The sequence below is a fragment of the Lutra lutra genome, chromosome 3 (assembly GCF_902655055.1).
Source record: "Lutra lutra chromosome 3, mLutLut1.2, whole genome shotgun sequence".
In the NCBI taxonomy this organism is placed as follows: domain Eukaryota; kingdom Metazoa; phylum Chordata; class Mammalia; order Carnivora; family Mustelidae; genus Lutra; species Lutra lutra.
In genome coordinates, this window is record NC_062280.1 from 200,680,075 (window position 1) to 200,692,188 (window position 12,114).

At 61.8% G+C, this 12,114-nt stretch overlaps 1 protein-coding gene across 3 annotated transcripts in view; it reads right to left on the minus strand.

Moving 5' to 3' along the window:
- Window positions 1-12,114, minus strand: part of ADPRHL1 (ADP-ribosylhydrolase like 1) — a 28,324-nt gene that overhangs the window by 11,868 nt on the left and 4,342 nt on the right. Inside the window, exons 1-6 of one of the 3 annotated variants that reach the window (XM_047720483.1) lie at window positions 11,590-11,728; window positions 9,381-9,506; window positions 7,515-7,655; window positions 5,119-5,246; window positions 3,726-3,858; window positions 2,768-2,921 (exon numbers count right to left, since the gene is read on the minus strand). In XM_047720483.1, the coding sequence (XP_047576439.1) occupies window positions 2,768-2,921; window positions 3,726-3,858; window positions 5,119-5,246; window positions 7,515-7,655; window positions 9,381-9,477 (653 nt within the window). In that variant the 5' untranslated portion in view covers window positions 9,478-9,506; window positions 11,590-11,728. Of the gene's footprint in view, window positions 1-2,286; window positions 2,922-3,725; window positions 3,859-5,118; window positions 5,247-7,514; window positions 7,656-9,380; window positions 9,507-11,589; window positions 11,848-12,114 lie in introns of those variants that run through there. The other 2 variants (XM_047720482.1, XM_047720484.1) reach the window with 2 other exon arrangements.

Here is a 12,114-nt window from a genome sequence, read left to right on the forward strand (position 1 = left end):
AGCAGGTGGGTCTTGCCGCCCAGAGGCTTGTGGGGTAGTTGCAGCAGAAGTTGTGGGAGTCAGAGTCAGGGACCCTGCGCCCCCGGCCAGCTGCTCGGAGAGACGAGAGGCGGCACAGCCCTGGCTGATGGAGGCCTTAAACACAGGCAGGCCGAGGGTCCTCAGGCGCTCTCCTCATTCTCTGGGCACGGCCACTGCTGGGCGCGTCCATCCGCATCACTGAGAGGGAAAGCAGGCAAGTGTGGCCTGGGGTGAACAGCTGGTGAAGGCAGCCTTTGGGGCCACTTTGTGGCTTTTTGTGGGTTTCAACATACTTGAAAACAAACTATTACAATGGGGCAGTCTGGATGTAGGGCTGAGGGCCGATAGGTGGGCTGGGGGTCTCCCTGCTGTCCATGTCCCCCTGGGCTGTGCCCTGAGAAGGCCCAGTGTCCCCAGTGGCCTCCTCGGAAACCAGGGTGTTTCCAGTTCTCTCCACGGACACCTGGCCAGGCCTCATGTGCCGTCTACTGCAGGTGCCCGTGGGCCTGGGGCTGTGGACAGGTGTCAGGGCACCGGGCAGACATCTCGGAGATGGGGCCAGACAGGCAAGGCCGCTGGGTTTATATTCTCCCCTCGTGACAGCTTCCCCCTGGGCTTGCCCAGCAGGGGCGACGACCACACCTGCTGCTGTCCCACCCCCGACCTGGGGAAATCCCCTGATGGAGGGGTGGGTCCCAGAGGACCCTGCTGAGGCCATTGTGCGGCTGGACCCTGGGAATGGCCCCTTCCAGTCTTGCCAGGGGACTTCCTGGGTGGGCTGCCCCCAGCCATCAGGGGATAGTGCATCTGCCAAACCCACCCCCAACCGGCTTCCAGACTCAGAGCACTGGAACAAGAGTTCAAACCTGAACCAAAACCTCTTAACCAGAGAGCCTGGGGACACGAATCCACCAGATCAGTCTGACGTCTCCATGTGTGCGAACAGAGCAGGGGACGTGCTCCCGCCCTGAGGCCGGCAGCAGCAGGAGCCGAGGCCTGTCCCCGAGGGCTCGGGGCTGCCGACATTGCCCAGCACAGTCGGTGTGGCTGCAGCCCTGAGCCCCAGCTTCCGAGCCCGCGCGCCCACGTGCCGTGCCGGTGGAGCATGGAGGGGATGCCCTGCAGTGCGGGAGGACGAGCCCCTGCCTGAGCCCCGCACGCAGGATGTGAAGCCGTGGGCTCCCGCGGACGTGGACGTCCCTGCCGGAGGGGCCCGCGTTGCCTCGGGAACGGGACAACCGAGTGATGTGGACACAGTGCCCAAGAAAGTGTAGTGGCCAAAAGGACGGGTCCCAAAATGCCAAAAGGGAGTGTGCGCTTGCGCGCGTGTTGAAACGCTCCTGCAGGACACGCGCGAGGCGGCTTCCAGGGCCGCGTGAAGGGCCTGGGAGCGTGACCCCGGCTGGGGGCCTCCGGCTCTCCCACGGCGCCCCGGGCGCACGGCTCGGGGATGTTGGAAGCCGCGGGCGTCACCTCTGCGGGAGCGCGGGTCAGACCCGCAGGGGTGAGCCCCCCTCACCGCGCCGTGGCCTCGTCTTCCGCGTGTGCCAGTCTCTGCAGCGAGACAGGGACACGGTCTCCTCCTCTCAGGGGTCCTGGGAATTTGTGCTGTTTTGCCGGCAGCCTGGGAACAGACCCCCTTCCTGACGCTCGAGGACGGGCTGGGGTCCCGGCGCCGGACGGGCCGTCCCTGGGCCGCCGTGGTGGGCGAGCCCGCTTACCTCCACGGGCCTGCGCTCCTGAGGCCGGGCGGGCGAGTCCCCAGCCCCGACCCGGGCGGTCCGGCTGAGGGGCCCCCTGCGCGCGGCTTCCTGCCTTTCCCCCCAGGAAAAAAAAAGCGGCAGGAGCAGCAGGCATTAGTCCGTGACTCGGAGACCTTCCTCGCCAGCGCCTCCCGGGTCCGTCGCCCGCCAGCGGCGCCAAGCCTTCGCGCCCTCCTGGGAAGCAAGGGGGTGACCCCGCGGGCCCCGGAGCCCCTGAAGAGAGCCCCGCCACAGCCGGGCCGGCCCAGCCAAGCTGCCGAAGCGCCGTGTTAAGCGCGAGACGCCCCGGCTTTTATTCACACCAGATGCTACTTGCGAAAGGCCCTGTCGGACGCTCCTGTCGGCCGGAGCAGGTGCGCTCGTTCTCTGCGCTCGCGGGCAGGGACCCGGCCACGGCGAGCGGCTCCGCGTCCTTAGCAGCGAGCACGGTGGGGCCTGCGGTGGCCCCGGCCAGGCCTGGCAGGCTGCGTGACAGCCGCAGACCACGCCGAAGGAGATGCGGGACGCACGAGGACCCTTTATTTCCCAGTTTTCTCAGGCACTCGTTCCAAAGGGGTTGGTTTTTAAGATCTAAGATCTAGTGTGATTAAAAACGCAGGCGGAGGTGAAGCGCGTGCTTCCGGCTGCCGCGCCCGAGGCCAGGAGCAGGCGGGGACGTGCGCTTGGTCCGCGCGGCCGTCCTGGTTAGTGTGGTGGGCACCAGTGAGCGAGCAGCGTTAGTGGTGCACACAGTGAAACACCCGACTGTCCCCGAGGCTGTTTGTGCTGCTGCGCTGGGAGGCTTGGGGCCTCTGGCATGGGGCCAGTGATGTCCTGGGGCCATGCGAGGGCAGGACAAACATCCTCGTGGGACGGACGGTGCCTTTCATACGGCAGGTGGGGTTCTGACACTGGGGAGGGGAGGGTTAGATGTGATTCTGGCCGGGGAGGCGTGGCGCACACCAGGAGGGCCGCGGGCCCCAGACAGCGCCGGGAGGCTTTACTTCTCCTCTGTGGACAGGCGGTACAGGGCCTCGCCCAGGCGTGCCAGCTCCTCCCTGTGCTCCAGGTCCTGGTATAGGCCCGGGGGAACCGTGTCCAGGCCATGCAGCAGCCCGAACAGGCAGCCCGCAATGGTCCCCGTGGCCCCGCTCTCGCCTGGAACGAAAAACACAGGTCCTCAGGGACCTCGGGGTCGAGGCAGGCAGCCATGGCTCAGGGACCTGGCACTAGCCAGAGCCTGCCAGTCCCCCTTGCCAAGAGCTCGTGTCAGAGACCCTCTGGGCAGCTCCCCGGACCCGACCCCACCTTTGCTCTGGGTGCACCGACCTGAGGGGTTTGCTGCCCCCTCCCACCCTCCCTCCTTGCACACCCGGACACGCGTGATTGTGTATGGACGCCCGTGCTGTCCTGGGGGCCGGGCGCACCGGGAGCCCACGTTTGTGGGCGGCACTGGCCCTCACCACCTCAGCCTCGGCACCAGGAACCGAAGGGCTCCAATACCCACGGAGACTCTGTGCCCAGTGCGAGCTGGTGTTTGCCAGGAACCACCTCATTTCACACCCGCAGGAGAGAGTGGGCACCAGGGGACAGGGAGATCCTGCGCAGCCTCGGGACTGTGATGGCTGCTCCTGCAAGGCTCAAACCCGCGGCCACTGATGCAAAGTCCCACAGAACCCTGTCTGGCCACAGGGTCAGCAGAACCATGTGGGGCTGTCGTAGCAGGACACCCACTCTTAGCCTAGTGGCCTTGGAGGAGAGGGGCACGTACCCCATCTTCCCCAAAAGCCCTTTCCTAGTGAGCTCAGGAAAATGGCCACGCAAGGCAGCACCCGCCCAGAGAAAGGACACACATTCTGGGGGGCAGGAGCTGGGCCCTTGGAGACCCTGGGAGGACACTTTGGGGTGAGAAGAGGGTGCTGGTCGCCCAGAACCCAAGACAATTAAAGAAGGTAGTCCCACCTCCGTGATACATGGCCCGGTGGCAGAGCTCCGTCCAGCTGTTCCCGGCTCCGAGTAGAGCATCATAGGCAATCATGGGGGCATCGTGGCCCCGCCGGCCCCCTCGGCCTTCCGAGCTCCATTTCCGGTAAGCCTGAAGGAAGAGTGGGGTCAGAGTCACACGACAGCAAACCAGTGTTGGCTGGAGCATGAGCTCCTGGGTTCTTCCAGGACACAGGTGTATACCTACTGGCTGTGCACTTATGGGGTGCCATGTGTATGCCAGGCACTGCCCCAGGGCTGGGTTAACCGTGCACAGGAAAGACCCATCTCTGGAGGCTCCCATGGATGCAGGCCTTCCCTGGTGACACCCAGGTGTGTCACCAGGTGGTAACACCACCCAGGTGACAAACCAGCCTGGCCACGAGTTGGGGCAGCTGCCAAGTCTACGGTGACAGAGCCTACGTGGCCCTCATCTGAGCGCGGGCCCAGCGGGCGCCAAGGCCCCGAGGCAGGGACGGGTAGGGGTTCCACATGAAGCCCCGTGGGGTGCGCCGCACGTGGTTAGGCTGGCGAGAGCAGGGATCGGGCAGGGGCCGGAGGGGGGGGTGATGGGCTGTCACAGCCCCATGTCCTGGGTCTGGGGCAGCCGTACCATCTGTAGGACTGCCCACTGGGGCCTTCCTGCATCCAGGTGAGGTCCACGGGGGCACACAGAGGGGAGGTAGGGAACACCCGAGCAGGAAGGGTGGCCCTCCCTCTTCCCTGACATGGTCCTGACACCGTCCTGACACCTGGAGCGCAGACATGCTAGCTGGGGCTGAGGCAGCTGGCTGGGACCACAGGGTGCCCTCGGCAGGCAGAGTGGCAGCCCACAAGTGTGCTCAGCGCCTGACTGCAAAAGGGACTTCAGCTCAGCTTTGGGATCCCTGGACGTATGGACGACACGTGCGGATCTTGGCCACACCGCAGTGACTCATATCTCTCCCTCGTGCTACCACCCCTGGCACTGACAGCGTCCGCCCGCAGGGGTGTTTGCTGCATGAGGAAGGGTGATGGCGTGCACAGCCTTGTTCATCAGCCTCGACTTGAAGTCGCAACCCCAGAGAACGTGCAGTGGAACAGAATGTCTTTAACATCCCTATTTTCAAATTTTCTAGCCCATATCGTGCTCTTAGTGAGAGAAAATGGAAAGATGAACTTTTATCTGTTTCAAACATGCTTCCTCCAGGAAGGTTTCCAACACACACCACCCCCGCCGCTGCCACGGCTGCTCTGGGCCCCTCGTTGCTGTGGGGGGGGGGGCCTCCCCGGCCGGGCTCCACACGGAGCCGGAACACAGCCCAGCCGCAGCGGTCCCTCGGCGGGGACCCTGGCCATGGCCGTCCCCACCCTTGGACACGGCCAGACTTACCTTGTCCCTCTCCTCTGCGTCATACCGGTCGGGGAAGATGGCTTTGCTCCCCGTGTCGTCGCTGATCTTTCTCTCCTCCAAGTAAAACTGCCACTTAGCTTCAAAGTAAAACCAGTGCTCCTGGTACTCTGCAGAGAGAGCAGGTGCGCTGTGCCAAGGGCCGCCAGCTGGCCGTGGGGCCGGGGTGGGTGGCCGGAGGTGGAGGGCTGAGCCCACCCCGGCCACGGCTCCGTGGCTCCCCCTGGCATCCACCACCGCTTTGAAACCACCGCGAGGAAGGTGGAGACGAGGGACAAAGTGACCCTAAGCCTTGCTCGACTCTGTTTGGGACCCAAGTCCCAGCCTGAGGTCCCGACTGTTCTCCTGTTGTCCTGAGCCTGTACCCTGCTCTGACACGCGCAGCTGAGGCGCAAGTGCCGACAGGTGAGCCCCTGGGCGTCCCTCTGGCGGGCGGCTGACACCGCGGCACCTCCTCGCCAGCTTGGGGAGCCTCCTGGCTCAGGGGGCACAGCCGACACCCGCGGGATGGGGGACGGCTCGGAGGTACAGATAGGGCCTAGCACAGGTGTTGGTGGGGCTCCGGGTCCTGAGGGACCTACAGGCTCCCAGGAAAGCTGGCCCGAGTCCGCTTTACAAAACTAACAGCAAAGCCACTGAAGGCTGGGGCAAGGTGACAGGGCCAGACAGGAAGGCCCTGAGGAGACCCGGGCTCGGCCCACGTGGGGACACTTCTCTCCCGGCCGCTGGGCAGCAAGTCTGGGGTGAGACGCCCAAGCAGAAAGACGGGGAACAGAGTTGCTAGTGTCAGTACTGCCCACGGGCTTTGTCACCACTAAGCAGAAAGCCCTGGAGCACGATTTTCTCCAGACGGTTTTGGGTTTCTACTGAAAAGGGTGTGTGTCCTAGAAGGTCATAAAACTCTAGGTTGAACACATTTAAAATTAAACAGAAAGATCCGGGTGCCTGGGTGGCTCAGTGGGTTAAGCCGCTGCCTTCGGCTCAGGTCAGGATCTCAGGGTCCTGGGATCGAGTCCCGCATCGGGCTCTCTGCTCAGCAGGGAGCCGCTTCCCTCTCTCTCTCTGCCTGCCTCTCTGTCTACTTGTGATCTCTGTCTGTCAAATAAATAAATAAAATCTTAAAAAAAAAAAAAAAAAAAAAAAAAAAAAAGAAAGATCCAAGTCCTCCCCGTTCCTGTCCAGGAGCACCCCTGATGGCTGCTCTGCGGGAAAGCCTGGGGAGCTCTGGGGACTGTCCCCCATGCAGTGGGAACACACCTGTGGCCCGCACTCGGCCTCATTGACCTGTCTCTCCCTGTGGAAGGACGCGGCCCCGGGCAGCCTTGCCACCGCAGAGAGCCCGGGCTAAGAGTGACTCAAGCCAGGCAAAATAAGGCAAGTGTGGAGCTCTGTTCTATAATTAGGGGTATAGGGGACACTGCAGTTCACGGTGGACAAGAGGTTCTCTGCTTCCCTCCAGAATGGGCCGGTGGGCAAGTTTCCCAGCACTACGAGCTGGCAGAAACAGAGGCAAAACTCTCCTGGTCACGTTGGTCTGGAAGCTTCTCCAGACGCATTTATAATGAGTCCCCACTTGCCAAAGGGTGACAGTGACTCGTGGGTTTCCTGTCTCAAGACCTCGGCCTAGGGCAGCCCTGAAGACCACAGCCTGCTCCTGCACCCACACCCCGAGCCCCCTCTGCCCCGGGACGAACACGGACAACTTCAGAGCAGCCGCGCGGAGCTCCGGGCCCTCCCAGAGGGAGAGAGCCCTGCGCGGGGCCGGTCCCCGAGGAGAAGCCTTGGGCTTTCTGGAGCTGCACCTGCTTCTTCGTCTGGTCTGTCAGGTGTCATTTGCCCAACGCCAGTGACACCGTGATCCCTAGAGCCTCTGCCGGACAAGCCAGTGGACACCACATGGGCAGGCAAGGGGGGTTGTCTTCTGACCACGGGTTTGGGTAACTGGGACAGACAGACATTTCTGGGTGTAGATGTCACCAGCGGGCACAGATACCCGTCTGGGCTCTGGGTCCGGCCGTCTGTAAGCTTTAGGAGCAGTGTGGACGTCAGTGTGGGCGTCCCTCATCCCAGGGGACGGGCTACTTTGGGACCATCCGGAATGCCGAAGCCCGGTGTGCACCCCTGTCGTCTCTCTGGCTGCTGTCAGACAGCAGGACAGCTGGGGTCGGGGTGTGGAGCTCCAACTGCTCGATTGTTCCTGGTCTCCTGGGCAGGTGTCACCCTCTGCCAGGGGTGCCTTGGCCCGCTTGGCGGGGTCAGGCCCCCATCTCATTGTGGGGCGGGCTGACCCCGAGCTGTCTGGGAACCTGATCTGAATGAGTCCTGAGTGTGCATCAGGCCCGCCTGATGGGGAGCGACAGGAAAGGGGCTGGGCTCACCTGCCAGGTGCCGGATTGTCTTCTTACAGTACTCCTCGGCCAGCGGGACTGTCCGCACCATGTCCCTGCCCCACTGCTCCAGCGGCTTGCCCTGCGCAGCATACGACGCAAACAGGGCCGTGCACAGGGACCCGAGGAAGCCTGCGGGGCAGAGGGCAGAACGACAGAACAACCATGGCTCTGGGCTCAGCGTCCTGGGCCGTGGCTCCGGGCACGCTGGCCTTCCGTCTCCTGCATGAAGGGCTGTGGTGGGGACACAGGAGTGCCCACCAGGCCTGCCTGAGGCTCACGGAAAGGACAACCATGCAGAGAGAGGCACGGCCGTCTCAGAGCTGCCCTTGGGGTCTCGCTGGCCACTCTGGGAGGCACTGCTGCAGGCTGGGAGTCAGTGTCGGGTTCTCAGACCTGTCACCATCCTGACCCCCTGCCGTGACCACCCCCCCAGGGGTATCCAGTGTCCAGGCCCCGCACCGCAGTCCGCCTGCGATGCCTGCAGCCAGCAGTGTCCGGAACACTGGACAGGAGTCCCCTGCCTTCCCGGTGTTGCCCGCGTGCCATCAAACCCTCCGTGTCTCATCGGGGCTTTCATCCGAAACACACTGTGTGACACGTTTCTTTCATACGAGCGGACAGTCCATCAGCCAATGTTGTAGAGGTCGGGGTTGCGGACCTGGAGTCCTGTGGACCTCGGACTGTCGGCAGACACTCGCCCCTGTCACGCATGGAGGCTTCCCGGGCTCAGCCCGCCTCCACCTGCACCACGAGCCAGCGGGCGCTCAGCACGGAGCCCTCCCCAGCCGGCCGGGACACCGCCAGCCGCTCCAAATGTCTCCCTGCCGTGAGCGCCCCCCGCGGGTGCTGCCAGGAGGGCACAGTGTGGCCACACCAGCTACAGTAACACTGAAAGTGGCTTGGAGGGCGCCTGGGGGGCTCAGTGGGTGAAGCGTCTGCCTTCGGCTCAGGTCATGATCTCGGGGTCCTGGGATCGAGTCCCGCATCGGGCTCTCTGCTCAGCAGGGAGCCTGCTTCCCCCTCTGCTTCTCCCAGTTCACTCACCTGCTCTCTCTCTCTCAAATAAATAAATAAAGTCTGTCGGGGAAAAAAGAAAGTGGCCTTGAAAGAGGGAAGAGTCTCAGGACAGCGGCGGGCTGGGAAGGCGTCCCCTGCCCTGACTCACACGTGGTTACAGGTTTGCGAGTTTCACGCCATTCTTTATTTTTTTTAATGTATTTACTTGACAGAGACACAGCAAGAGGGAACACAAGCAGAGGGAATGGGGAGGGGGAGGGAAGCAGGCTCCCTGCCGATCAGAGGCTCAATCCCAGGACCCGAGCTGAAGGCAGACATTTAACGACTGAGCCACTCAGGTGCCCACGTCATTCTTTCTTAAACTTAGGAGCCGACAGCCCTTCTAGGTCATGACTCAGGGTCAGCGCTGGGCCCTGCCTGCCCTCATGCTGTGTGACGGACATGCGGTGGGAAACCCCGGGAGCAGCAGGCATCACGGCTCCAGGAGGACAAGCCCACAGAGCTGGGGGCTCCATGCTCTGTCCTCCTGTGCAAGTTGGCCTGGCTCCCAGTGCCACAGTCATCCCCACGACAGGTGGGGAAATAGAGGCACGGCTGGGGACGGGCGCAGCACTCAGCAGAAAACGCCCGACCTATGTGACACACAGTGTATGCCCGAGATGTCAGCCCGGGGCCCAGCTTCCTTTCCCTTCCCCCCGGCGCACACGGCGCCACACCTGCTGGGTTCACCCTCTCCAGAGTTGCCACGTTCAACGCCAAGCCGGCTCTTAGGTCGACCACAGAGCGTACGCAGTGCACGCCAGCCGACAGGCAAGGGAACCCCGGGGACAGCGTCACCTGTGGGATGGTTGTGGGTCATCCTGCCACACTCGACGCTCACTTCCACCAGTGTCTCCAAGCGCTCTGGCTTCCAGTACCGCATGCCGATGCACATGGCTTTGGTGGCGGCTCCGAACCCTGACCCTGGGAGGAACACAGTGCACCCAGTTTCAGACTTTGCTCCGAGAACCCCGCCTCTGGCAGCCGGACTTCCACGAGTGACCGGACACGTACACACACTTAGGGAGCACTGATGCCAGTGTCATGAAGGGAGTGGAAAACAGGCCCATGACCCAAGTGTCCGACGACGAACAGAGAGGAAGTGGACGGCAAAGCTTCCGCACATCGGAAGGTTGCTCTGGCATCGGACACAGAATTCTGGGTGGCTTGGGACGCACTCCAGCGCGCTCTCCCAGGAAGATGTTGGGCACAGACCCGCAGAGACTGCGTGCTGTAGCCGGACACGTTTGCTCGCTGTGAAGACAGCTCTGCTGAGTGGGACCTGCCATGGAGCGAGGGCGCCATCCCGGGGTCCCAGGGTCCCGGGGTGTGGCGACCAGCCATCGCACTGCCCTCCCACCTGCTGACGGACACCTGGGCCATTTCCCCGGGAGGTGATGGCGACAACAACGCCGTGAACTCTCCTAACCAAACCTTCGTCCCGACACACGCTTTCTTTTCTCTGGGGCGGACACCCGGGATGGACCGTTCAGCTCCTCCGAGCAGTGAGTGGTCACCTCGGAAGGAGCTGGGTGGTCGTGCCCTGTGTCCCCCTGACGGGCCTCATGGTCAGTCTTTCCACATCCTCACCAACACCTGTCGTTTCCTGACTTAATTCCAGCCATTCTGACTGGCGTGAGGTGGGATCTCACTGTGGTTCTGATTAGGATTTCCCTGACGCGAGTGGTGTGCAGTGACTGTTCACGTGTCTGCTGGCGTCTGAGGTCTCCTGGGAGAAGAGTCTGTTCCTGTCTTCTGAGACCTCGACCACTATTTCTTCAAATTGTTTCTTTGTTGCCCTTCGCTCTACCAGGGACCCTGTCACAGGCACACGAGGTTGCTGAAAGTCGCCTGTGCTTTTCTCCGATTTGCGAATTCTTTTTTCTCTGTGTCCCACTCTGGGTTGTTTCTACTGTTGTGCCTTCAGACTCACTAAGTTTTTCTTCTGAAAAATATAATTTCACCCAGTGCATTTAGAAACTCAGACGTCGTAATGTTTTTCTGAAAATGTGATTTGTGTACATCTGTGTCCTTACCTAATGTTTCAGCCTGTGGAACGCCTACAACTTTGCACCCATTCCATGACTCAAACAGCTGCCTCAGGCTTCATGGGTTCTGATTATTGATTTTTCTCTCCATTATAGAATCTGTTTCCCTTCTTCCTTCATGCCAGTAACATGATTAGATGCCAACCTCAGTATAAGCCCAGAGTGGGGTCCATCCCCAATATAAGTCCAGACAGGGGGACCCATCCTCAGTATAAGCCCAGAGTGGGGTCCGTCCCCAGTATAAGTCCAGACAGGGGGACCCATCCTCAGTATAAGCCCAGAGTGGGGTCCGTCCCCAGTATAAACCCAGAATGGGGTCCATCCCCAGTATAAGCCCGGAGTGGGGTCTGTCCCCAGTATAAACCCAGACAGGGGGACCCGTCCTCAGTATAAGCCCAGAGTGGGGTCTGTCCCTAGTATAAGTCCAGACAGGGGGACCCATCCTCAGTATAAGCCCAGAGTGGGGTCCGTCCGCAGTATAAACCCAGATGGGGGGACCCATCCTCAGTATAAGCCCAGAGTGGGGTCTGTCCCCAGTATAAACCCAGAGTGGGGTCCGTCCTCAGTAGAAGCGCAGACGGGGGGACCCATCCTCAGTATAAGCCCAGAGTGGGGTCCGTCCTCAGTATAAGCCCAGAGTGGGGTCTGTACCCAGTATAAACCCAAAGGGGCATGTTTGTCCTCTATAAACCTCGCGGGGCAGGTCCAGGACCCAGGAGCTGGTGCCATGGAGGCAGAGATCTGGTCACGTAAATATGGCCCCTCTGAATACATTGGAGCATGCTGGGGACAGACCACATGCTGCTAGTACATGTTTTCCTGACTTTGGTGAAATACAAACTTAAAGGGAAAGCAGTCGAGACTGTTCCTTAAGATGAACTCAGGTTTGGTGTGGATGGACGCCCTGGTGTCAGCCGCGGCGCACAGGAGCCCCAGCCGTCCCCCTGTGCTGCGCAAACCTGCGGTGTTGCTGGTTAGTGGACGGCACACGGGTTAGTGTCCAGGCTGCCGTCCCACATGCGCTTTATGGGGAGAAGAAAGCGCTCCCTGACCCTTCTCGTTGAAAGGTGTGTGCCAGGCGAGGAGGTAGTTATCTGGCTTCAGCTGCGAGCAGCCTTCCAGGGTGGCCGGGTCCGCCCAATGTTCTGGAAGCTTCTCGAGGACCTCCACGTAGCGCCTCACCATCTCCCGGTACAGGTCGTCCAGGCACCAGTAGTCTGGGAATGAAAGAGCAGGAGGACGGGGTCAGCCTGAGCAGGAAGGGCAGTGGCCTTGTGAACCCCAGGGTAGCAGGGACAAGACCGGTGGCAGTCAGCTTCGTGGCCCCACGTGTGTGGAAGAGGAGGAAGCTTCCGGCGACCTGCTGCCCACAGTCGCGGCTCCCTGGGGACGTGTATCCTGCACATGGTTCACTCTGGCTACACAGACAAAACCCACAGTCCTACCCACGTGAGGACCGGCCCGAAATCTGCCTGTTCCCTGGG